Source organism: Opisthocomus hoazin, chromosome 35, assembly GCF_030867145.1.
Source record: "Opisthocomus hoazin isolate bOpiHoa1 chromosome 35, bOpiHoa1.hap1, whole genome shotgun sequence".
NCBI lineage: Eukaryota > Metazoa > Chordata > Aves > Opisthocomiformes > Opisthocomidae > Opisthocomus > Opisthocomus hoazin.
In genome coordinates this window covers 3,149,434-3,165,764 of record NC_134448.1, presented here as the reverse complement: position 1 = coordinate 3,165,764, position 16,331 = coordinate 3,149,434, and the positions used below count along the sequence as shown (strand labels likewise).

General features: G+C 69.5%; 2 protein-coding genes across 2 annotated transcripts; both read left to right on the top strand.

Moving 5' to 3' along the window:
• On the top strand, positions 1-6,586 carry LOC142365281 (ribonucleoprotein PTB-binding 1-like; the record flags this gene model as incomplete). Its single annotated transcript, XM_075445937.1, is given in 22 exon segments — positions 1-81; positions 83-136; positions 1,171-1,299; positions 1,301-1,363; positions 1,921-1,932; positions 1,934-2,051; positions 2,138-2,238; positions 2,865-2,976; positions 3,246-3,314; positions 3,317-3,398; positions 3,400-3,523; positions 5,104-5,169; positions 5,171-5,198; positions 5,299-5,436; positions 5,532-5,604; positions 5,697-5,829; positions 5,831-5,848; positions 5,952-6,002; positions 6,004-6,036; positions 6,117-6,159; positions 6,162-6,211; positions 6,213-6,586. Coding segments are annotated over 22 exon segments (1,629 nt in total), but the record flags the coding sequence as incomplete, so codon positions are not given.
• Positions 6,587-7,659: 1,073 nt separating this feature from the next.
• On the top strand, positions 7,660-10,278 carry LOC142365308 (ferredoxin-2, mitochondrial-like). The gene is given in 5 exon segments (XM_075446021.1): positions 7,660-7,775; positions 7,872-7,978; positions 8,407-8,474; positions 8,477-8,496; positions 9,942-10,278. Coding segments are annotated over 5 exon segments (621 nt in total). The 3' UTR covers positions 10,252-10,278.
• The last annotated feature ends 6,053 nt before the right edge of the window (positions 10,279-16,331 follow it).

The window sequence follows — 16,331 nt, the reverse complement described above, 5'->3', positions numbered from 1 at the left end:
TCCGACGTCACCCAGCTGACGTTCGACCTCCTCCACTCCAAGTGCCTCTGCGTCGACAAGCTGCCCCACAGCTACGCCGACCCTCGAGGAGCTGCGGAGGGTCTTCTCCGCCGCCTGCGCCCCGGCCTTCTGCCAGGTGAGGAGGGGGGGTTTTGAGGAGGGGGGGAGGGCTTTTTGCTGGGGGGGCGGCCCCTCTCTGTGCCCCCCCTGCACAGGGACATTTCAAAATGGGGAGGAGAGGTGGATGCACGGGCAGGCTGTGCTGGATCCAGCGTGACCTGGGCAGAGAGGAACCTGCTGAGGTTCAACCAGGGCAAGGGCAGGGTCCTGCACCTGGGGAGGAACAACCCCAGGCACCAGTACAGGCTGGGGCGAACCCACTGGAGAGCACTGGGAGGGGACTGGGAGTGCTGGGGGACGACAGGGTGACCATGAGCCAGCAGCGTGCACTGGGTGCCAAGAAGGGCAATGGGATCCTGGGGTGCATCAAGAGGAGTGTGGGCAGCAGGTCAGGGAGGTTCTCCTCCCCCTCTGCTCTGCTTTGGGGAGGCCCCATTTGGAGTCCTGGGTTCAGTTCTGGGCTCCCCAGTTCCAGAAAGATGAGGAGCTACTGGAGAGAGTAGCTGGCAGGGCTGCGAGGATGAGGAGGGGACTGGAGCATCTCTGCTAGGAGGAGAGGCTGAGGGAGCTGGGCTTGTTCAGCCTGGAGAAGAGAAGGCTGCGAGGGGACCTTAGAAATGCCGGTCAGTGTCTGCAGGGTGGGGGTCAGGAGGACGGGGCCAGACTCTTTCCAGTGGTGCCCAGCGACAGGACAAGGGGCAACGGGCACAAACTGGAGCAGAGGAAGCTCCAGCTGAAGAAGAGGAAGAACTTCTTCCCTCTGAGGGTGATGGAGCCTGGCCCAGGCTGCCCAGGGAGGCTGTGGAGTCTCCTTCTCTGGAGATATTCCAGCCCCCCTGGCCGCGGTGCTGTGCCCCCTGCTCTGGGTGACCCTGCTTGGGCAGGGGGTTGGGCTGGGTGACCCCAGAGGTCCCTGCCAACCCCCCCACGCTGGATTCTGGAATTGGCAGCCCCAAAGCGAGCGGCGTGGCCGGTTGGGGGTGTTTTCGGGTCGCGCTGGCGCCGGTCCGGCCTCTTGCCGTCGCGCTGACGCTGGTTCTGGCCTCCCAGCTGGCCTACGGTCAGGACGGGCAGCTGAAGGGCTTCGCCGTGCTGGAGTACGAGTCGGCCGAGGCGGCGGAGATGGTTCAGCAGGCCACGGACGGTTTGCTGCTCGCCGGGAACCACGTCCGAGTCTCCCTTCTGCGCTCCCGGCCCTCCCGGCCGCAGCATGTTGGCCGCCCTGATAGCCGCGCAGGCGACGGTGAGGCTGCTCCCTCCTCCTCTTCCTCCTCGCTCCCTCTTCCCCTCGCAGCTTGCCATCGCCAGCATTCCAAAGGTCGGGCATCCAGCCTGGAGCAGGCTGTTGTGTCACGTTTCCCATCGGATCCCCCCGCGGAGCAGCCGTCTGTTGCCGCTGGCTCCCCGCATCCTGGCGTCTCCGGGCTCCACCTCGCGCGGCGCAAATTCCGCCTCCGCTGCCACATTTCTGCGAAATTTGGAGCGGGAACGCCGAAATCCCGCGGCTGCTCGGCAGGGGAGGGCTTCTCCGGGCAGGTGCCGCGCCGGCGGGGGGGTCACAGACCGGCTGCCGCTGCACCTCGGCGTTCGTCAGCTGTCGGGGTGGCTCGGGCGTTCGCTCCCAGCGTGAAGACGCGAGCGCCGGCGTCTGGGGCCGTGCCGGGGACTGGGATCGTGCCGGGAACTGGGGTTTTGCTGCTTTGGGGAGCGGAAGGGCGGATTCGGGGTGGCTCGTTGGGGGGGAGAAGCCTCAAATCTGGGTGTTTTGCTCCTAACCCGCTGCTTTTTGGGGTTTTTAAGGCGCTGAATCGCGGGAAAAGGGCTCCTCCCCGAGCCCAACATCCTCCAAATCCTCAACAGCCTGGGAAATCCGGCTTCCCTCCAGCTGCTGCTCAACCCCCTGCTCCACGGGGCCGTCGGAGGGAAGCAGGGTAAGGCCGGCCGCCGCGCCGCCGCCGGCGAGGGGTTTTCTCCTCACCGCGGCGGCGATCCCTCCGGGAATTCCTCTTCCCCCCAGGAATCCTCGGCGCCGCTCCCTCCGTGCCGCTGGTGACCAACCCGGCCCTCTCCACCGCGCTGCTCCAGCTCGCGCTGCAGAACCAGACCCCAGCGCAGCAGGTAACGGCGCAACGGCACCGATCCCGCCTTCGCCGTCCTGCCGGCTTCGTTTCCAGGAGGAACGGATCCGCTCGCAGGGTCGGGATCGGGCCGGGGTCTCCCAAACCCGCCGGGTGGGCTCGTGCCGCTGCCGTCTCACCGAGCCGCCTCGCCTCGCGGGCCCCGTGCCGGCTCACGCGTCGCCGCGGCCTCTCTGGAAGCGCTCCCCGCCGCGCTTCTCGCTCCCAAACCGCCCCCGCTCGAGTTTCTCCTCTTTTTTTTGAGTGGCTTTTTAGCCTTTTCGGGTCTTTCTCGCCGTGCTTTCTTCCCCGCGTCCTCCTCCCGTCCGTCAGACCGTGCAGCAACCGCGGCGAGCGGGCTGCTGGTGACACCAGTCCATCCCGGTGACACGGAGCCGCTCTCCGCGCGGGGACAAGCGAGTCGTTGGGCGGGTTTGGCTCCTTCTCACCGCCGCAAACGGACCGCTTTGAGCAGAAAATCGGTGCTGAGCCGCGGCGGGGAGGCGTCTCCGCCGCGGCGTTTTCACTCCCGGTGCCTGCGGCGCGTTTTTCCTCGATCCGGGGTGGGATCCGTTTCCGGAAGCGCCGGATCTCCGCGGCCTTGACGTTGTTTTCCGTCCTCGGCAGAAGCCGGGGATCCTGGGCGACTCGCCGCTGAGCTCCCTGCCCCACGGCGCCCTGGGCTTGGCCGCCGCGCCGGCGCAGCCCCCCGGCCAGCTCCTGGGAGACCTCTCCTCAGGTAACCGCTGCCGTCACCGCGCCTGCCTGGTGGGGAAGGCTCCTCTGCAGAGCTCATGAGGCCCCCCCGATGTGGTTATGGGGGGGGGAACCCCACTGGAGACCCCCCCAGGGCGGGGTGGGGGGAGCGGAGGGGGCCAGGGTTGGGTTTTCGCGGTGGGGGGGACGGATGCCGGGGCGAGGGAGCTCGTGTCGGGGGGGGGAGAAGAGGGGAAACTGCGCCGGCGGGGCCGGATGGCGGTGCCATCGCCCTCCTTCCTCTGTCCCCAGGTGGTCCCTTGCCCGGTGACATGGCCCAGGGCCACGTGAAATCGCCGATTCTGCCTTCCGGGAAACGTCCCTTGCTTCGTTCCTGGGCCCGGTGGGGGTCGATCGGGAAAACGCGGTGCTGGGGACGCAGGTGCCGCAGCTGGGCCCCCCGCCGTCACCCCCCCGGCTCTGCAGGGCTCACCACCTCCCTCCTGGGCTCCGGCGGCGGCGGGCTCCAGAAACCAAAGCAGGGCGAGACCGGACCCCCCCGCTGCCGGGGTAAGACCCCCTCGCACCGCGTGCCGTCTCCCCGACGCACCCCGGTGGGGTCGCGGGGTTGGTTTCTGTGGTCTGAGCCCCCCCAGGGACCCCCGTGAGTCCCCAGGGGCTGCTGGGGGCCCCCCTGAGCCCCTCGAGGAACTCCCTGAGCCCTCCAAGGATCCCCTGAGCCCCCTTGGGGACCTTTCTGAGCCCCCCAAGGATTCCTGAGGACCCTCCTGAGCCCCCCCAAGGACTCCCTGAGACCCTCCTGAGCCCCCCAAAGATCCCTGAGCCCCCCAAAGATCCCCTGAGCCCTCCAAGGATCCCCTGAGCCCTCCAAGGATCCCCTGAGCCCCTTGGGGACCTTTCTGAGCCCCCCAAGGATTCCTGAGGACCCTCCTGAGCCCCCCCAAGGACTCCCTGAGACCCTCCTGAGCCCCCCAAAGATCCCCTGAGCCTCCAAGGATCCCCTGAGCCCTCCAAGGATCCCCTGAGCCCCCTCGGGGACCCTCCTGAGCCCCCAAGGATTCCTGAGGACCCTCCTGAGCCCTCCTAAGGACTCCCTGAGACCCTCCTGAGCCCCCCAAAGATCTTCTGAGCCCTCCAAGGATCCCCTGAGTCCCTCGAGGAACCCTTGAGCCCTCCAAGGATCCCCTGAGCCCCTCGGGGACCCTCCTGAGCCCCCCACGGATTCCTGAGGACCCTCCTGAGCCCCCCCAAGGACTCCCTGAGAACCCTCCTGAGCCCCCCAAAGATCTTCTGAGCCCTCCAAGGATCCCCTGAGCCCCTCGAGGAACTCCCTGAGCCCTCCAAGGATCCCCTGAGCCCTCCAAGGATTCCCTGAGCCCCTCGGGGACCCTCCTGAGCCCCCCACGGATTCCTGAGGACCCTCCTGAGCCCCCCCAAGGACTTCCCTGAGACCCTCCTGAGCCCCCCAAAGATCTTCTGAGCCCTCCAAGGATCCCCTGAGCCCCTCGGGGACCTCTCTGAGCCCCACAAAGACTCCTGGGGACTCTCCTGAGCCCCCTCAGGACTCACTGAGCTCCCTGGGGAGCGGCCCAAGGATCCCCTGAGCGCTTTCGGGACCCCCCTGAGCCCCCTCCAAAGACACCCCCCAGACCCTTCCAAGGATCCCTTGAGTCCCTTGGGGACCCCCCCGAGCCCTCCAAGGACACCCTGAGCCCCCCTCTGAAACCCAAGGATCCCCTGAGCGCTTCGGGGACCCCCCTGAGCCCCTCGAGGAACTCCCTGAGCCCTCCAAGGATCCCCTGAGCCCCCTCGGGGACCTCTGTGAGCCCCACAAAGACTCCTGGGGACCCTCCTGAGCCCCCCAAGGACTCTCTGAGCCCCCCCAAAATCTCCTGAGCCCTCCAAGGATCCCCTGAGCCCCTCGGGACCTCTCTGAGCCACCCCAAGGATTCCTGAGGACCCTCCTGAGCCCCCCAAGGACTCCCTGAGACCCTCCTGAGCCCTCCCAAGGATCCCCTGAGCCCCCTGGGGAGCCCCAAAGAATCACCCACGCCCCTCAGGGACCACTCTGAGCCCCCCAAGGACTCCCAGGGACCTCCCCGAGCTCCTCGGGGACCCCCCTGACCCCCCCAATTTGTTTCTCCAGCAGGTCTCGCTCCTCGGGGAACCCCCCAAAGACTTCAAGATTCCTCTCAACCCCTACCTGAACCTGCACAAGCCTCCTGCCGGCCAACAGCCTGGGAGGTGAGAACTCTCTACTCCCCCTTTCCCCCCCTCCCCACCCCAAAAAGGGGGCCGTTTTGGGGGGGGTTTCTTCCCCTTTAACCAATCTCTGCCTTTTCAGGCGCCGCCGGCAAAGGGTTCAACCTGAAAGGTGGCGTTTTGGGGGGCGTTGCCAACCCCCGGCTCTCGCAGCCCGACCCGCTCCTACCCTCGCCCGGGCTGGCCGGGGACGGCTACGCCTTCGATTACCAGCCGGTGGGTGCTGGAGGTTTGGGGGGGGTGTTAGAGGAGATTTTGGGGGGTTTCGAAGGGTTTTGGGGAGCCCCTCTAACCCCCACTCCTCCCCCGGGGAAGGATTGGGCTCCCGGCTTTACCCCCAGAGCAGAGACCACGCTGGACCCATCCTGGGGGGCTTCGGGCACAGACAGGCACAAGGTAATCCCCCCCCCCCAGCACCTTGAGGGGGGGGGGTAATGGGGAAATGGGGGGGCCCCCCCCGGTCTGGGGGTCCCCGATTGTCACCCCTTCCCCCTTGCAGCTCTCCTCGTCCCCAGGCTTCGAGCGGGGGGCTTGGGGCCCGCCCTTGCCCCCCCCTTTTTACTCAGGCTCCCCCAGTTCCTACTTCACCAGTGGCCTTCAAGCCGGGCTCATAGCAGAGTCACCTCAACAAGGTGAGCCCCCCCCCGAGCACCCCCAGGGGTTGGGGACCCCCCATCTGCCTAGACCCCCCCCCTTTAACCCCCTTTTTATCCCCCCCCCTCCCCAAAAATAAAGGCCGTCGGGATGCCTCCAGCGGGCTCCGCTGACGCCGCCCTCCCCTTGGCAACCCCCCAGCCACTCGCACAGCTCCCACTCAAAGGTTACCAAACCCCCCCCAAACGCCCCCCCCTCCCCAACGCCCCCCCACCCAATCTAACCACACCACCCCCTCTTTTCCAGACCCCCGGGGGGGGCCAGAAACGAGCCTTCTCCCACCTCCTGCCCTCCCGGAGCCCAGCCCCGAGGGCTGCTACGTGGGGCAGCACTCCCAGGGCCCTGGGGGGCCACTACGCCGACTCCTACCTGAAGAGGAAGAGGATATTTTAGCCCGCCCCCCCAAATCCCCCCCCCTCCTGTAAATCTTGTACAAACGTGGGGTATTTTTTTTTTTAAGTCCCTTTTTTTTGTGTGTGTGTGCGCGGTGATTCTTTTTGGGGGGGGTTTTAAAGCGATGTGAGAGGCTGGACTGGGGGGGGGGGGCATATCAGAGCCCCCCCAGTGCCGTAAGGGGGTCTCTGAACCCTCCCCGCCCCCCTCCCTTTTCCCATACCCCCCCTCCCAGAGTGGTAACTGGGACCCTGAGCAGTAACTGGGAGCTGCGTGTGTGTGTCCCCCCCCCAACCCACGCGCTCCCTGCCTTAACCCGCTGCTTGGGGGCCCCCCTTCGCCCCCCCCCCCTCCATTCCTCACCATTTCACTCGGGGGGGGGGGGGGGGGGGATTTTTTGTTTTATTTTGTTTTTACAGACTGGAGCTGCCGCCATTTTACACTTGGGGGGGGGGTAAAAGTCGCCTTTTACTTTAACGCTCGTTTTTATTGCCTTTTTTTGGTTTTTTTAAAGAAAAATATTCCTTCCTTCCGGTTGGGGGGGGTTTTGCCCTTCCCCCCCTGCTCCAGCCCCGTTCTGGGGGGGCCGCAGCCCCCCAGCAGGCCTCTTATGGGGGGTGAGGGGGGGGATTCCCTGCCCTCCTTTCTCTTCCCTCCCTCTTTTTTTGGGGGGTTTCCTGCGTTTTGAGTTGTCGCCCCCGTTTCTACTGTCGACGCCGTCTGGTTTGCTGTATGGGGGGGAGGGGGGGTCCGTGTCTGTCCCCCCCCACCCTCCGCCGGACCCCCCCTTCCCAAAGTAAAGCTATATTTATATTGCCTTGCCCCGCCCCTTTCTTATTCTGCTCGCCGTGACGTCGTTATGCCTAATGAGGTAGCTCCCCCTTAATTGGAGGGGGGGGTCCTTCCTCTCCTGTCCCCCCCGTTGTCCCTGGGTGTGTCCCCCCCCTTTTCCTTGTCCCCCCAGTATGGCCAAGGAAGGGGAGGAGGGGGTGTTTGGGCCTCATGTCCCCCCATACAAGGGGGTCTCCCCCTTTTGGGGGTGATATCTCCCCCCCATGCGTGGGGTCCCCCTCCCTTCCCCCCGTCCCAAAGTTTTGGGGGGTTCCCTCCATGCCCCACACCCCCTAGTTCGGAGGGGTCTCATGTGCCCCCTCCTCATGCAAGCCCCCCCCTCCCCCCTGTGTCCTCCCCCCATTAGAGGGGTTCCCCCCCCAGTGCGAGGGGCCCCCTGTGCTCCACCCCCCCCCCCCCCTGGAGGTTTAATTAACCTGGAGCGGGTTAATGACCAAAAGAGCGCGGGGGGAGGCACTAGGACCAGCGCGGCTCCCTCCCGGCTCCGCCCACCGCCCTGCCGGCAGCGCAGGTCACGTGGCGGGCGGTCACGTGCCGCTCCGTCATGGCGGCCTCCATGGCGGCGGCGAGCGGCGGCTCCGTGACGCGGCGGCTGCTGCGGGGAGCGGCGCGGGGCCTCGGCGGGGGCGGGGCCGCGGCGGAGGAGCCCGAGGCCGCCGTGTGCGTACCGGGGGAGGGGGCGGGGCCGGGGAGGGGCGGGCTCCCGGCGCTCACTCCCGGTGTGCCCCGTTCCCCCCCCCCCCCCCCCCGCCGCAGGGTGAACGTCGTGTTCGTGGACCGGAGCGGGCGGCACGTCCCGGTACGGGGCCGCGTCGGGGACAACGTCCTGCAGCTGGCGCAGCGGCACGGGCTGGAGCTGGAGGGTCAGCACCGGGAGCGGGCCCGGGGGCGGGCGGGGGGCGGTGGCGGCACCGGGAGCGGGGCGGGGTCTCCGGGGTGGGGCTGCAGAGGCGGGGTTGGGGAGCTGGAGAGGGGCGGGCCATGGCCGGGGAGGCGGGAGAGGGGCGTGGTCTCCGGAGCTGAGGAGCAGGGGAGTGGCGCGGGGTCTCCCGGGGGGCGGGGCCAGGGAGGCGGGAGCGGGGCGGGGTCTCCGGGATGGGGCCGGGCCAGGGAGGTGAGAGTGGGGCGGGGGTCTCCCGGGTGGGGCGGGGTTTCCCGGGAGGGGCGGGGCCAGGGAGGCGGGAGCGGGACGGGGTCTCCGGGCCGGGCCGGGCCGGGCCGGGCCGGGCTGGGGGGGGCACCCGGTGCCCTGGGGGGGGGGTCCCGGTGCTGAGCGGGGGGGGGTCCCCAGGCGCCTGCGAGGCCTCCCTGGCCTGCTCCACGTGCCACGTCTACGTCAGCGCCCCCCACCTCGACCGGGCCTGCCCCCCCCCGATGAGCGGTAACGCCCCTCCCCCCCCCCCTCGGTGGGTGGCCCCCCCCCGGCACCCCCCAAGGAATCTCCTCCCCCTTTACGTGACCCATGCTCCCCTCCGACCCCCCTCCAGTGACCTCAGTCCACCCCCGCCCCTGGGGAATGCCCCCCCGATCCCTATGCCCCCCCCCAGACCTCAGACCACCCCCCCCCAGATACCACTTTGACCCCCCCAGGACCCCTGGACCTCCCCCAACCCCCCAGCACCCCCCCCAGTGGCCATTCCCTCCCCCCCGAGCCCCCCACGCTCCCCTCCACGGCCCCGTGAGCCCCCCCCCCCGACCCTATGCCCCCCTTGGTTGTGTCCCCAGCACCCCCAGGACCCCCTGACCCCCCCCCCAGGACACCTGACCCCCCCCAGCACCCCCCCCAGTGACTGTTCCCTCTTCCCGAGCCCCCCACGCTCCCGTCCACAGCCCCGTGAGCGCCCCCCCCCCCCCGACCCCCGTGCCCCCCCCAGGCTGTGTCCCCAGCCCCCTGACCACCCCCCAGAACCCCTTAACCCCCCCCCCAGCACCCCCCCCAGTGACCGTAACGTCATCCCAAGCCCCCCACACACTCCCCCCCCCCGACCCCGTACCCCCCCCCGGGCTGTGTCCCCAGCCCCCCCCAAGCCCCTGACACCCCCTCCAACCCCTCCCAGCACCCCCCCCCACGGACCTTAACATCCTCCTGAGCCCCCCATGCTCCCCTCCACGGCCCCGTGAGCCCCCCCCCAACCCCATACCCCCCCGGGCTGTGTCCCCAGCCCCCCGCAAGCCCCTGACACCCCCTCCAACCCCTCCCAGCACCCCTCCCACGGACCTTAACATCCTCCTGAGCCCCCCATGCTCCCCTCCACTGGCCCCGTGACCCCCCCCCCAACCCCATACCCCCCCGGGCTGTGTCCCCAGCCCCCCCCCGACCCCGTGCCCCCCCCGGTTTGTGTCCCCCAGCACCCCCAGGACCCCTGACCCCCCCCCCAGGACACCTGACCCCCCCCCCAGCACCCCCCCCAGTGTCTGTTCCCTCTTCCCGAGCCCCCCACGCTCCCGTCCACAGCCCCGTGAGCGCCCCCCCCCGACTCCGTGCCCCCCCCAGGCTGTGTCCCCAGCCCCCTGACCACCCCCAGAACCCCTTAACCCCCCCCCAGCAGCCCCCCCCCGTGACCTTAACGTCATCCCAAGCCCCCCACACTCCCCCCCCCGACCCCGTACCCCCCCCGGGCTGTGTCCCCAGCCCCCCCCAAGCCCCTGACACCCCCCTCCAACCCCTCCCAGCACCCCCCCCACGGACCTTAACATCCTCCTGAGCCCCCCATGCTCCCCTCCACGGCCCCGTGAGCCCCCCTCCAACCCCATACCCCCCCGGGCTGTGTCCCCAGCCCCCCCCCGACCCCGTGCCCCCCCCCCGGGGCTGTGCCCCCCCCCCAGGGAAGAAGACCTGCTGGACCAGGCCCCGCTGCTGCGGGAGAACTCGCGCCTGAGCTGCCAGCTGGTGCTGAGCCCCGCGCTGGAGGGGGCCCACTTCGCCCTCCCCAGGGTCACCCGCAACTTCTACGTCGACGGCCACGTCCCCAAAACCCCACTGAGGGCGGGGGGGGGGCCCCCCCGGGGGGCGGGTCGCACCCCCCCCAGACGGATAAACCCCCCTCCCGAGGTGGGTGACCCCCCCCCTGTAAGCAGGGTGCAGCCCCTCGGGGTGGCGGGACCCCCCGGAGCGGGTGATGCTGCCGGGCAGTGACTGGGGGGGGGGGGGGGGGTGATCCCGGGGGGGGGCACCGAGCTCTGCCCCCTCCCCCCCCCCGCATTCCCCCCCGGGGGTCTGGAGTGGGGCTAACGAGCGGTGCGGTTCGTTAATAATAAATCTTGTCTGAGCGGTGCTTGGGGTCCCTTCTGGGCGGGGGGGGGCTTGGAGAGCGTGAGGGGCATGAACCCCCCCTCCAGAGCTGCCCCATGGAGGGGGGGGGCTGTACCCCATAAGGGGGTCCCGGCCCCACCCTGGGGGGCTCTGCTCTCTCCTGGGGGGGGTCTCTGCCCCATATGGGGTCCTGCCCCACTTGGGGGGGGGTCTCTGCCCCATATAGGGTCCTGCTCCCTGTGGGGGGGGGTCCCCTGCCACATTCTAGGCGGTCCCCTGTTCTAGGGGGGGGGGACCGTGCCCCATCCTGGGGGTCCATGCCGTGTCCTGGGGGGGCGGTCCCGCCCTGGGGCGGGTGGTCCTGCCCCCATAATAGGGTCCTGCCCATTCTGGGGGTCCCTGTTCTGGGATGGGGGGTCCTTACCCCCACCCTGGGGGTCCCTGCCCTGTCCTGGGGGGTCCTTGCCCCATCTGGGGGGTCCCTGTTCGAGCTGGGGGTGTCATTGCCCCACCCTGAGGGGGTCCTTGCCCCACCCTGGGGGTCCCTGTCCCATCCTGAGGGTCCCTGCCCCATCCGGGGGTCCTGTTCAGGATGGGAAGGGGTCCTTGCCCCATCTGGGGGGTCCCTGTTCGAGGTGGGGGTGTCACTGCCCCATCCTGGGAGGGTCCCTGCCCCATCTGGGGGTCCCTGCCCTTTCTGGGTCCCGCCGCACCCCGGGGGTCTCTGCCCCATCCCGGGGGTCCCGCCCACGGGGTCCCTCCCCCCCTCCGCCCCCCCCCGCGCAGCTGGAGCCGGTTTAGGGCCGGGGCCGGGCCGGGGCCCCCCCCGGGGCCGGTGATGGCGGAGCAGCTCTTCCTGGAGGGGCAGCCCCCCGACTTCTCCCTGCTCCAGCGGCTCCTCTGCCTCGAGCCCGGGCCCTGCGACCCCCCCCCGGCCCCCCCCAGCCCCGGGCCGGGCGCCGGTGGCGACCCCCGCAGGTGGGAACCGGGGCCGGGGGCACCGTGGGGGCCGGGGCTGGTCCCACCGGGGGGCACTGGGATGCCGGGTGGGGCAGGGACTGGTCCCACTGGGGGGGACTGGGACAGCGGGTGGGACGGGGCTGGTCGGACCGGAGGAGAACTGGGGGTACTGGGACCGGGAATGGTCCCAGCGGGGGGGAACTGGGGGCACTGGGACCAGGGAGAGTCGGACTGGAGGGGAACTGGGGGCACTGGGACTGGGAAGGGTCCCACTGGGGGGGACTGGGGACACCAGGGTTGGTCCCACTGGGAGCACCGGGACCAGAGGCAGTCGGACCGAAGGGGAACGGGGTGTACTGGGACCAGGAATGGTCCCCCCCGGAGGGGAACTGGGAGTACTGGGACCCGCCATGGTCCCACTGAGGGGAATGGGGGACACTGGGACTGGGAATGGTCCCACCGGGGGGGAACTGGGGGCACTGGGACCAGGGCTTGGTCCCACCGGGAGAAAACCGGGAGCACTGGGACCGGGGACAGTCGGACTGGAGGGGAACTGGGGGTACTGGGACCGGGAATGGTCCCACCGGGGGGGAACTGGGGGTACTGGGACCGGGAATGGTCCCACCGGGTGGGAACTGGGGAGCACTGGGACTGGGAATGGTCCCAGCGGGGGGGAAATGGGGGTACTGGGGCCAGGCAGAGTCGGACTGGAGCGGAACTGGGGGCACTGGGGCTGGGATTGGTCCCACCGGGGGAAAACTGGGACCAGGAATGGTCCCACCGGGAGTGAACTGGGGGCACTGGGACCAAGGCTGGTCCCACCGTGGGGGAACTGGGAGCACCGGAACCAGGGATGGTCGGACTGGAGGGGAACTGGGGGCACTGGGACTGGGAATGGTCCCAGCGGGGGGGAACTGGGGGCACTGGGACTGGGAATGGTCCCAGCAGGGGGGAACTGGGGGCACTGGGACTGGGAATGGTCCCACTGGGGGGAACTGGGGGACACTGGGACCAGGAATGGTCCCACCGAGGGGACACTGGGACCGGGGCTGATCCCACCAGGGGGGGAATGGGGGCACTGGGACCAGGGACAGTCGGACTGGAGGGGAACTGGAGATACTGGACTGGGAGTGGTCCCACCGAGGGGGAATTGGGGGGCACTGGAACTGGGAATGGTCCCACCGGGGGGGAACTGGGGGTACTGGGACAGGGAATAGTCCCACTGGGGGGGTACTGGACCAGGGCTGGTCCCACCGGGGGGGAACTGGGAGCATTGGGACCAGGGAGAGTCAGACTGGAGGGGAACTGGGGGCACTGGGACTGGGAATGGTCCCACTGGGGGGACTGGGGGGCACTGGGACAGCTAAGCCCGGTGGGGGGGGGGGGGTCCCGATCTGCCCCCCCCTCCCTTGCCCTAACGCGGCCCCGGGGGGCAGGAGCGGGGTCCCGGACCCCCCCCCGGGGCCCTGCCCCCCCCCCGCCGCCCCTCCCCCCCCCCGGGGAGGGTCTCACCTTCCTGCAGGAGAGCGCGCGGCTGCTGGCTCCCCCCGACCCCCCCCCCGACGCCTCCCGACACCCCCCCGGAGCACCCCGGCTTCCCCCCGGCCCCCCCCGGGCGGCCCCGATGCCCTCAGCCTCATCAGCCTCCAGTGCCGGCACCTGGCCGGCGGCACCAGTAAGGGCACTGGGACCAGTAACGACAGCGGTACCGGTACTGGGACCAGTACCGGCGGCGGGCGGCGGCGCAAGCAGGCGACCCCCCGGCGCGGCGCCGAGCCCCGGGACCCCTCTTTCCGCGGGGTGACCCTGCGCATGCGCCTGGGCCTCGCCGACGGCTGCCGCCTCCTCATCACCGCCCGCGGCGGAAGGTACCGGAACCCCGGCGTCCGTCTGTCCCGACGCACCGCGGGGGTGGCCCCATCCGTCTGTCCCGATGCACCTCAGGGGCAACCCTGGAGCTCGGGGTGCTCCTGTCCGTCTGTCCCGATGCACCTTGGACTGCTTCGTCCGTCTGTCCTGATGCACCCTGGACACCCCAGACTGCTCTGTCCGTCTGTCCTGATGCACCTTGACCTGCACCGTCTGTCTGTCCTGATGCACCCCTGGGCCTTGACCTGCTCTGTCTGTCTGTCCCGATGACCCCTGGGCACCTTGGGCTGGCCTGTCCGTCTGTCCCGACGCACCGCGGGGTGGCCCCGTCCATCTGTCCCGACGCACCTCAGGGGCAACCCTGGAGCTCGGGGTGCTCCCGTCCGTCTGTCCCGACGCACCTTGGACTGCTTCGTCCGTCTGTCCTGATGCGCCTTGGACTGCTTCGTCCATCTGTCCTGATGCACCCTGGACACCCCAGACTGCTCTGTCCGTCTGTCCTGATGCACCTTGACCTGCACCGTCTGTCTGTCCTGATGCACCCCTGGGCCTTGACCTGCTCTGTCTGTCTGTCCCGATGACCCCTGGGCACCTTGGGCTGGCCTGTCTGTCTGTCCCGACGCACCGTGGGGTGCTCCCGTCCGTCTGTCCCGACGCACCTCAGGGGCAACCCTGGAGCTCGGGGTGCTCCTGTCCGTCTGTCCCGATGCACCTTGGACTGCTTCGTCCATCTGTCCTGATGCACCTTGACCTGCACCGTCCGTCTGTCCTGATGCACCTTGACCTGCACCGTCTGTCTGTCCTGATGCACCCCTGGGCCTTGACCTGCTCTGTCTGTCTGTCCCGATGACCCCTGGGCACCGCGGGGTGGCCTGTCCGTCTGTCCCGACGCACCGCGGGGTGGCCCCGTCCGTCTGTCCCGACGCACCTCAGGGGCAACCCTGGAGCTCGGGGTGCTCCCGTCCGTCTGTCCCGACGCACCTTGGACTGCTTCGTCCGTCTGTCCTGACGCACCTTGGACTGCTTCGTCCGTCTGTCCTGATGCACCCTGGACACCCCAGACTGCTCTGTCCGTCTGTCCTGATGCACCTTGACCTGCACCGTCTGTCTGTCCTGATGCACCCCTGGGCCTTGACCTGCTCTGTCTGTCTGTCCCGATGACCCCTGGGCACCTTGGGCTGGCCTGTCCGTCTGTCCTGATGCACCTTGACCTGCACTGTCTGTCCTGATGCACCCCTGGACCTTGGGCTACTCTGTCCGTCTGTCCTGATGCACCCAGAGGTGCACCCAGAGTCACCCTCAGACTATTGTCTGCTCCGTCCGTCTGTCCCGATGCCCCTTGGGCACCTCAGGCTGCACTGTCCGTCTGTCCTGACACACCCTGGACACCTTAGGCTGCTCCGTCTGTCTGTCCTGATGGACCCCTGGACCTTGGTCTGCTCCGTCCGTTTGTCCTGATGGACCCTGGGCACCTTGGACTTGCCTGTCCGTCTGTCCTGATGCACCTTGGGCTGCTCCGTCCGTCTGTCCCGATGACCCCTGGGCACCTCAGGCTTCCCCGTCCGTCTGTCCCGACGCACCCCTGGGGCCGCCCTGTCTGTCTGTCTGGCTGCACCTTCCCACCACGGCCCCTGAGGACCCGGCAGCCACTTTGGGGGGGTCCCCCCCATTCCGGGGGTGGGGGGTGTCCCAATCCGGGGGGGTCCCCAATCCGGGGGGGTCTCCCCATTCCGGCTGGGGGGTCCCCGCTCCCCCCTGACCCCCCCCTTCCCGCAGGGACCCCGGCCGGAGCGGGGGTCGGAGCCCCCCATCTGCCCCCCCCGGGGCCGGCAGCAGCTCGGAGGACGACGACGCTTCCCTGGCCCGGGGTAAGCGCGGGGGTCTGGGGGGGGTCTCAGGGGGGTCAGGGGGGATCGTGTCCCCCCCCATCGGGTTTTGGGGTGCAGCCTCGTGTGTGTCCCCCCCCCCAGGGAGCAAGCGCTGCGCCTCCTGCAAGACGCGCCGGACCCCGCTTTGGCGAGCCGCCGAGAACGGGACCCCCCTCTGCAACGCCTGCGGCATCAGGTAGGGGGACAGGGACCCCCCCCCAATTTTGGGGACCCCCCCCCCCCAATTTTGGGGACCCCCTTCCCCTCTGGCTCCGGCTTCACCCCGGGATTTCTCCCAGGTACAAGAAGTACCGCGTGCGGTGCCGGCGGTGCTGGAGCATCCCCGGGAAGAGCGGGACCCCCCGTCCCCGGTGTCCCCACTGCGGGGAGCGATGTCACCCGGCCGGCGGTGGCAGGGGCTGACGGCGAAGACCCCGGCGGCGGCGGCGAACTTGGGGGGCTCGGGGGTGGTGGGGGTCCCGGCTGGGCCCTTGGGAGCAATTAAATGTCCTGGTGAGGCTCGGCGTGTCCCGGTGTCACCTGTGATGGGGGGCGTGGGGTGATGGTGGTGGCATTGGGGGGGGGGGGGGGGGTTTGGTGGCATCACCGGGGGCTTTGGTGGCCCCGGCAGGGAGCTGTGGGGACGAGGATGGGGGTCCAGGGTGCGGGCTGGGGATGTGGGAGGGGGCTTGGGGACTAGGAGGTGGCCGGGCTGGGGGTCCCCGTCCCCGGCTGTGGCTTGGGGACATGGCACAGGGGTTGGGGACAGCGAGGTGGTGGCTGGGGTTCCTCGTGTCCAGCTGTGGGTTGGGGACATGAGACAGGGGTTGGGGACAAGGAGGTGGCCAGGCTGGGGGTCCCCATGTCCGGCTGTGTGTTGGGGACATGGGACAGGGCTTGGGGACACTGGACAGGGGTTGGGGACAGCGAGGTGGTGGCCGGGCTGGGGGTCCCCATCCCCGGCTGTGGGTTGGGGACATGGCACAGGGGTTGGGGACAGCGAAGTGGTGGCCGGGCTGGGGGTCCCTGTGTCCGGCTGTGGGTTGGGGACACAGGACAGGGGTTAAGGACATGGGACAGGGCTTGGGGACAGCTAGGTTGTGGCCAGGCTGGGGATCCCCATCCCCGGCTGTGGGCTGGGGACATGGGACAGGGGTTGGGGACACGGGACAGGGGCTGGGGACAAGGAGGGGGCCAGGCTGGGGTTCCCAGTGTCCAGCTGGGATTGGGACATGGGATGGGGCTTGGGGACAAGGAGGTGGCCGG